Genomic DNA, 8,874 nt, shown 5'->3' with positions numbered 1-8,874 from the left:
GAAGTTAGGAATTGATGATTGTAGGGTATAATTAAGTTGGGACGAAAATTTTAGCATGTTTGTTTTATTTTTAACTATACCTTGTGCTCGTTCCGGGAAGTCGGGGGGGGAGGGGGGTTGCGAAGGGAGGGGGGAGGAGGGGGGGAAAGGGGGGGAAAAAAATTTTTGTAAAACTTTTTGAATTAAAAAAAAAAAAAAAGCATCTATAGCTGTATTTTAACATTTTAGTCTCCAAACATTTGGTAACATCTAATAACAGAAATCATACTTAAGGGACTAACCATTCTTCACTTGGAGATATTTTAGAATAGAATATTTTTATTGGTCAAGTGTGATAGGACACACAAGGAATTTGTCTTGGTGCATATGCACTCAGTGTACATAAAAGAAAAGATACTTTCATCAAGAATCATAAGGTACAACACTTAATGATAGTCATAGGGTACAAATAATGATACCAGCAACAAGGTTACAGTCATACAGTCATAAGTGGAAGGAGATGAATGATGGGAACGATGAGAAGATTAATAGTAGTGCAGATTTAGTAAATAGTTTGACAATGTTTAGGGAATTATTTGTTTAGCAGAGTGATGGCGTTTGGGAAAAAACTGCTCGTGTCTAGCTGTTCTGATGTGCAGTGCTCTATAGCATCATTTTGAGGGTAGGACTGTGAATATCCTCATTGTGCAGTATGGTATGATGTCAGTGGTGGGATTCAAATAATTTAACAACCGGTTCTCTGCCCTAATGATTTCTTCCAACAACCAGTTCACCAAACTGCTCAGAAAGTTAACAACCGGTTCTCCCGAAGTGGTGCGAACTGGCTGAATCCCACCACTGTATGATGTACATATACATCGAGCAGAACTGAAATCAGTTCTCTTGATACTCATTGTATTTGTTATACAATGTATTTGTTAAACAATGTTATTGTATTTGTTATATATTGAAACAGAATCTTTTATATGTTCCAGCTAAGCAGGACCTTTTGTAAATTTTAAAATGTGAGAATTTTCTAGAGGTTTATGCTTGTTTAAAAGTTGTCACATTTTCACTTTGGGATTATTTTAGCAATAAATAGCACCTTGGGTGGATGGATGAATGGATACACGGATGGATGGATGGATAAATGCTGAGCATATTTTCTAGAGCTGTGACTACTTCCGCTTCAATATAAAAAGGAGCGCGAGAGAACGCGGCGATTGGCAGCAATTCCTTAAAGCAGATCAGTCGTTCTCCATTTCATTCACGAGTCAGAAAGAAGTGACTTAAGTAGCGAACCCTGTAAGTCTGACAGGACAGGAAAAGGCGGTTCGTCAAAACGGGTCCTCCTGTATCATTTAATCACTCCTCCTTACTTTTACGTGTCTCGGAGTAGTTCTACAAACAGGACTTAACACGGCAAGGAAGGCAGGCGTACCTACCAGCACGCAATGGCTCCAAAGCAGCCACCTTCGTGGCCACCACTTCGCTTTCCATCCCTACCCCGAGAGGGGGAGAAAGAAGCTGCTCCCGGTTCCTCCTCCTCGGCTCACCCTTTCACCGTCACGGGCCATCCCTTCCTCTCTCCGCGATCATGTGAGGGATCATTTGAGCCGAATCACGTGGCTTTGTTTTCAAGTTCGCATCCCGGAGGCTGCGCCGACTTGGTTCTTCTTGGGAACCGGAACAGGCTTATTTCTCCGTTGCCTTCGGTCCACCTGGACCATTAAAAACACTCCCGAGCAATTTCTCCTCTTTTCACCTTCCTTATGTCGCTGAAGAGTATTAATATAACTGGCTTTCCCCCACTCAAGGTTAAAACTCCCGCGCCGGCAACTGATATTTCGCTACAACTAGGCGAATATCCGGCTTTTTCTTTGTAATTAGCCGGTTTTCGTGGACTGGCTCTCACTTCTCCCGTGGAAAGGCTAAAGTACTCTGCTCCGACTTAGGGGTGGGGGAGTTGTCCCCCGATGGGCGGGACGACATTGCCCTCTGTCCCTAAGCACCCCAGTTGGAGAGAGGGACAGCTGTAACCCCGTTTATCTGGAAAACCCCAAGCAACCAGGCAACCTCTTCCTCGCTCTTGCCACCCCGGCTTCGGCGAGGAAGCGCCTTGGCGAGGCCCGCCTGCCTCGCGCATGCGGCTGGCCAGGTTGCCTCCTAGCCCGGGCGGGGTTTGCTTACATCGCTGCCGCCGCCGCCGCCGCCGCCGCAGTTGGGTAACATTAGGATAGCAAACAGCCGGCCGCAGGCAGGTGGGGACTGCCTCCTCCGCCTCCCTGGCGATGGGCTCAGCCTGGAGCAGCCCCGAGGAGCGGGAGCCCCTCTTGCCCCCTACGCCGCCCGCCGGACCGCCTCCGTTTGCTCAGCATGGCCAGTCCTATCGGGTGGCGGCGGCGGAGTCGCGGGGCAGAGGGACACCTCCGGCGGGATCCCTGCCTCGCCTGGCGCCGGTGCCGGGCCGCGTGTACGGGCGGCGCTGGCTGGTGCTGCTGCTCTTCTCGCTGCTGGCCTTCTTGCAGGGCCTGGTGTGGAATACGTGGGGCCCTATTCAGAACTCGGCCCGCCAGGCCTTCGGCTTCTCCAGCTTGGATATCGCCCTGCTGGTCTTCTGGGGGCCCATCGGCTTCGTGCCCTGCTTCGCCTTCATGTGGCTGATGGACAAGAAGGGTGAGGAAGGGGAGGGAAGGGCGAGGGCGGCTGTGCCGGGAGCCGCCGTCCCCAGAGACGGGAAAGGTTCCTTCGATGAAAGCAGACCGGCCCAACTGCGTGCCTTTCGGATGTGTTGAGTGGCAACGCCTGACATCCTTAGCAAGCCTCTTGGGGCTGTGGGAGATTTATTTTATTTTATTATTTTATTTTGCTTTTTTGACAGCTGCAATACATTGCTGGCTCATATTTAAGGAATTGTCCACTAGGACTCCCAAGATCCCTCTCACAGTTACTGCTGTTGAGCCAGGTATCACCTATGCTATACCTGTGCATTTGGTTTTCTTGCCTAAATGTAGTACCTTACTTTTTTCCACCATTGAATTTCATCTTGTTAGATAGGGCCCAATGCTCAAGTCTGTCAAGACCTTTCTGTATCTTAAGCCTATCTTCTTGGAGTGTTGGCTATTCCTGCCAGCTTGATGTCGGCTGCAAATTTGATGAGTTCCCCATCTATCCCCTCATTCAAATCATTGATGAAGATGTAGAAGAGTACTGGGCCTAAAACAAAGCCTTGGGGTACCCCACTGCATTCTTCCCTAGATAGATTCTGTAGATTCAGTTCCATCAAGGACTACATACACACTGAGTGCGGTTGGTCAGTTAGTTACGAATCCATCTGGGGGTGGTCCTGTCTAACCCACATTTTTCTATCTTATCAAGTAGTAGGTTGTGGTCTACTTTATCAAATGCCTTACTGAAGTCCAAGTAAATTATATCCACAGCATTTCTCTGGTCCTCAATTTTGTCACTTTATCAAAGAATATAATAAGATTTGCTTGGCATCTGTTTTTGACAAACCCATGTTGATTTTTGGTTATAACTATGGTCTGAAACATTGGGAAAGTTGGGTTGCTTTCCTGGAAGAAAGAATTTCCTCCTCGGAGCTTTGATCATCCAATTCAAAAGATCTGGAGAAAAGAATGCTTGATAGCCTTAATTGCCTGACTTCCATTCCTTGGGGTGGGTAGATACTTATGAATCTAGAACCTGTGTATTGTTTCCCTGGCATTCTTCAATTTCTCTTGTGAGATGTTACATCTGAAAAAAGAATTTTCATGTAAATTAATGTGTAGCGTTTGAAACATTTATTAAATTTGGCCCTTTCTCTGTGGACTACTGTATACTGCCCTGGGTATACAGTAGTCCACAGAGAAAAATGCAAATTATATCATCTAAAAATAAAAACAGTACAATTAAGATCAGAACTGAAATTATAATTCTTATAATCAAAATCAGTCCAGGTCAAATTAAAGACCAGAGACTGACTTGTCTGTATCTTACTGGGAGAGTAGGGGCCAAAGACCATTTTGATGGAGGCAATCCAAAATCTGGGAACCACATTGGAGTAGACTTTCTCTGCTGGGCTAGATAGCTAAGCTACCCCCATACCTTTGGGAACGTCTTCAGAAGGACCTTTCCAACTGATCTGAGTTACCATACAGGTTCATAGTAAAAAAGATAATATAGATCATAGATAGGGTCTAGATAGACCAGTGGTCACCAACTGGTGGTCCGCAAGAAAATTTTGGTCCGCAGACAAATTATTTGCACTTTTAATATTGCAGTAAATCAGGGGTCCTCAAACTACAGCCCCCGGGATAGATATGTGCAATGAACATTTGTATTGCTGCAGAGAGTCTCCCCCTTCAAAGTCTTTTTGTGCGGGTTGGAGGTGGACAGAAATTCCGACTTGTGGTCTGCTTTGGCCTCCTGGTGCACGGTTTTGGGCGAAGGCTGGAGGGAAGTGCCGCTGGTGGTGAAGAGCCGTAGGACCTTGTTTCAGAGGGACTGCATCATGGCCTGGAACTGGCTGACCATCTCAGCTTGCTGAGCCTCCAGGTGCCAATACCTGGCCTTGCAGTCCCCCAGGTCTTCCCTCTGCTTGGAAACCTATGCTCATAGTCCTCAGTGTGGTGCTTCTGCTGAGCCGCCTCCTCGGTCAGATCCAATTTGAACTGAGCTGTTTTGCCAACTCTCTCGTGGCTGCTTAGCTCCAACAACTCCTTCCTGTAGGGCCCTAAGGAGCCCAGGCGGGCAGGCAAGGAGTTGGCCATGCCCACCCAGTCACATGACCACCTAGCCACACCCACTCAGCTGGTCATTAGGCAGATCATATTAGTAGTCCACAGAATTTAAAATTATGAATTTAGTGGTCCCTGACGTCCGAAAGGTTGGTGACCCCTGAGATAGACCATATGCTTTTTAAGGCTTTACTTTGTTCCTTATAAGCATTCATCAATCAGTCCATATCTTTTGGGGCATGCATCAAATAATCCATTATTTTCTTGCTGAATTTTGTGTAAGTGGGGGAAAAAGGGCCATATTAATGTTTTACCCACCTACCCGCCATGCTACATAGGGAAAGGACAGATGGACTGAAACAAACAGCTGCCTCTCTGCTACTTGCTTCTCTAAGTGGAGCATGGGATAACAATGGAGTTCGAAAAGGCCACTGCTACTGTCTCTGCTGGCTGAATAAAAGTTGTAAAAGTTGTCATATGAATGTGGTGCTATGGGCCTGGTGTCCTCTGTTGCCTTGCTGTTGTCTTAGGCAACCCAGATCCTCTGTATGCATTTTAAGAAGGCAATGGGGGAAAGAAAGAAGTCATGCTAATACTGTCGTTCATATGTCTGAAAAGCATGATCTCCAGTTTTCTGCCCTCTTGTTATCCTATGCTGAACCTAATTTGGTTATCCCTCTGGAAAGAGAAAGAATGGAATTATTCACTCTTGGTTATTGGGTATTGAAATGTTGATCTTTCTGATCAAGCCAAGCTATGCAGCCCCTTCCTCTTCAGGCAGCCTTCACTTAACCTGTTAGCTTAGAGAGACAATAGTGTGATTGCCTTCCAGTTGCTAGATAAGCATCACTGAAAGAAAGTAAGGGAATGAACTGGATTGCTTGCTGACCTTTATGGTCAAATATTGTTGTTAAGACTGATTATACAGAGGAATATTTATTAACTAAAATAGTTTTTCATCCAGAATAAGATTATTGAAAAGAGACAATGAGAGAAAATAATAATAATAATGTCCTGTCCACCAGTGACAAATATTTTGTCTGCAGAGGTGTTTAAAAAATTATATATGGGCTTCTCTTTAATAATTAAAGCTAAAAATAAAACAAAACTACATTTAAAACAACTTAGCTATTCAGATTATTGGGTTTTTTTAAAAAATTGTGATATTTATTTATTTATTTATTTATTTTATTAGATTTATAAACCGCCCTTCTCCCAAAGGACTCAGGGCGGTGTACAGCCAAAGTAAAAAGAAACAATATACAGTTAAAATACAATTAAAAAGCTTATTATACAGTGTGGACGAAATTAAAATAATTAAGAATCTAAAAAACCCCAATTAAAACCAGAGAGAAATTTAGAATTTAAAACTACAATTTAAGAAAGCCCCACACGAACAAACAGATATGTTTTCAGTTCGCGGCGAAAAGTCCGAAGGTCTTTGAATGCTATATCAAAGTGAAATGTAAAAACTGGGTTCTTTGAGCTATTTTGTTTTAACTAAATGGCACAAAAGAATGCAGTGTGTGTTACCTAATCCTGTAATTGCCTCTTGTTCTGTATAAAATATTGTGTATATGTTATGATGCTCACATATTTTATAGATAAGCAGTATTTGGGATTGTTAGCTGTCTCTAAAATCGGATATGGAGAATGTGGCGGTAGCTATATGATGAAATGTCAAAATTATGGGTCCGCCTGTGCTCAATGTCAGCATAAATCACCAGTAATTTTTTTAGAAAGAATCCAGGCTTCATTAAAGATTGAACCCCAGAACTTATATTGATTGGTCTTAATGTGTATTCTTGCAGCAGAAATTGCTCTGTTTAGGAGTTTTGAATATATTTTAACCAGTGTGTAGTGAAAATACTCTAGTTTTGAGAAATATGTCAACTCTCCAAAATGCCTCTATCCTAATTTTCTGAATTATCATTCAGTGCAGATAATTTAATTAGGCAGAACAAACATTCACACACAGGCTTTTCTGTGGGCCTTTTCCCTAGAAAATAACAGTAAAGATTGAAGATTCTTTATAATGTATCTAATTATTAGACCTATTCCCATCTTTCCTTCAGAAACTCAGAGTAGTATAAATTCTCAGTTTTATCCCCATAACAACACTCTTTTGAGACATGCAGATTAGCCAAAATCTTCCAATGAGTTTCCTTGACTGAAGCTAGACTTGGACCTTAGCCTCAACACTTTAACGGTTAGCATGCTATTTTTTCCTACTCTTCCTCAATATATTAGGCATAAATTTGTTTTCAAATTACTGATTTTGCTTTTAAATATGGAAGTAAATTCTAGATTTAGTATAGAAGTATATGCAGAACAGCCAATCTTACAAGAAACAGTAAATGTTAAGCATTTTGATAACCATAATAAATATTGCCTTTCTGGAACAATTTTAGTATTCTGTTCTCAGTAGTAGTCAGATGTAAGCTATCAAGTGTTTACAGGGAGAGTATGATGCAATAATGATATCCTGTTAGTTTCCCGGTATTCAAGAGTGATATTGCTCTTCATGAAGTCATAGAGGCTTCATTACTTTGTCAGTTCTGTCATGAATATAGCTCATGTTTTTGGCTTCTTTTTTTAAATCGCCTTGAAAGTTGAAAATGCATTACCACATCTCAGTCAGATAACCATCTGACTGAGATGATGTAGGGTTTCCTGCCTGGGCAGGGGGTTGGACTAGAAGGCCTCCAAGGTCCCTTCCAACTCTGTTGTTATGTTATGTTATGTTGTAGTCATGAAGTTCAATTTGATTTTTTTGTTTGGTGAAAAGATATTTGACTGTTCTGAATCATTCTATCCCCTTTGAGTGGCCTAATCCCTTAAAGGTTCTAGGGTTTATTCACCTAATGTTCCCCTTTACACAGTTCATACCATTTATGATCTTGTAAATGTTTCAATAATCTTAGTCTATTATTTTTGGTGATAAAAAAAAAGAATAACTGACTTGGAAAGAGCCTGTATCTTTGTGGAATCAAATTGAATATACATATTAATACCATTATAACTACAACATTCTTAGGGTAATTCTTAGGAAATTAAGCTTCCATTCATAGCCTAGACATAGTGTATGTTTATGTCACTATATGATGGCAAGAAGAATTCGAACAATTTACTTATTTACTTAGTTACTGTGTTTAAAGTCCATCCAACTCAGAATGATCTGCATTTTAAAAAGTAAAAAAATAAAAGAGCAAAACAGAAACCATACACTATATATATAACAAGCAAGAAGTTGTTTGACGTCAACAACCACCTTACCCAAAGGCCTAGGAAAATAGCCAAGAACTTTCTGAATATCATCAGTGGGGGTGGGGGTGGAAGAGAACATGCTGTTCCAGAGGGCAGGGGCTACAACAGAGAAGATATGCTTCTGAAACCCAAATAGAGGATAGTTTTGATCAAAGGGACCTGAGATGCACATAACTTGGTAAAACTTCAGTGAACATGCAGTAGCTATTGGAGATAGAATGGCCTTCAAGTAACTAGGCTTAATAAGTGATAACCTACATCTTAAATTTTGCTGAAAGCCTCTTGGAATCTTGGAGCAGGAACAGTTGTGGCCAGGTGAGCCTTTGCATAGTTTCAGCTGATGCACCAGTTGTACCTGTTGCTGGACCAGGAGGTTCTGCTCACAGTCACTTATACCTTAGTTATCTCCTGATTGGATTAATGCAGTGTGGTCTGTATGGGACTATGCCTTACTAGATCTTAATGGATGGAACAAAAACTATGGGGAAAAGGTAGTCCTATAGATAATCAGCTCCTGAACCATGCAAGCTTTACTTACAAACAAGAAATGACAGGATGAGTACAGAGAACATTGGAAAATAACCAGAGAACATCAGATTTTCACAATAAAATAAAACTCCTGGAGACTTCTTACTAAGATAAAATTAGGAACAACATGATTCTGTTTTTTCAGAAAGTCAGTTGCAAAATGATATTGGGATTTCGCTGAAAGTTGGAAGTAAAAGTTGGTGTTAAAATACAGATGTTTGTTCCTTTTCTAACTTTATTTATTTATTTATTTAAATTTTTATACCGCCCTTCTCCCGAAGGACTCAGGGCGGTTCACAGCCAAATAAAACCACAATAATAAATATAATAAAACAGTAATTAAAAAACCTATCAAATATGG

At 41.7% G+C, this 8,874-nt stretch overlaps 1 protein-coding gene across 1 annotated transcript in view; it reads left to right on the top strand.

Annotated features, from left to right (window-relative positions):
* Window positions 1-374: 374 nt before the first annotated feature.
* Window positions 375-8,874, top strand: part of SLC49A4 (solute carrier family 49 member 4) — a 105,094-nt gene continuing 96,594 nt past the window's right edge. The window contains exon 1 of the mRNA XM_058195366.1: window positions 375-2,655. Coding sequence (XP_058051349.1) covers window positions 2,271-2,655 — 385 coding nt within the window. The 5' untranslated portion in view covers window positions 375-2,270. The remainder of the gene's footprint in view (window positions 2,656-8,874) is intronic.

The sequence above is a fragment of the Ahaetulla prasina genome, chromosome 1 (genome assembly GCF_028640845.1).
Source record: "Ahaetulla prasina isolate Xishuangbanna chromosome 1, ASM2864084v1, whole genome shotgun sequence".
Taxonomy (NCBI): Eukaryota; Metazoa; Chordata; class Lepidosauria; order Squamata; family Colubridae; genus Ahaetulla; species Ahaetulla prasina.
The sequence above is the reverse complement of the archived record's forward strand: the minus strand, read 5'-3'. Positions and strand labels throughout refer to the sequence as shown.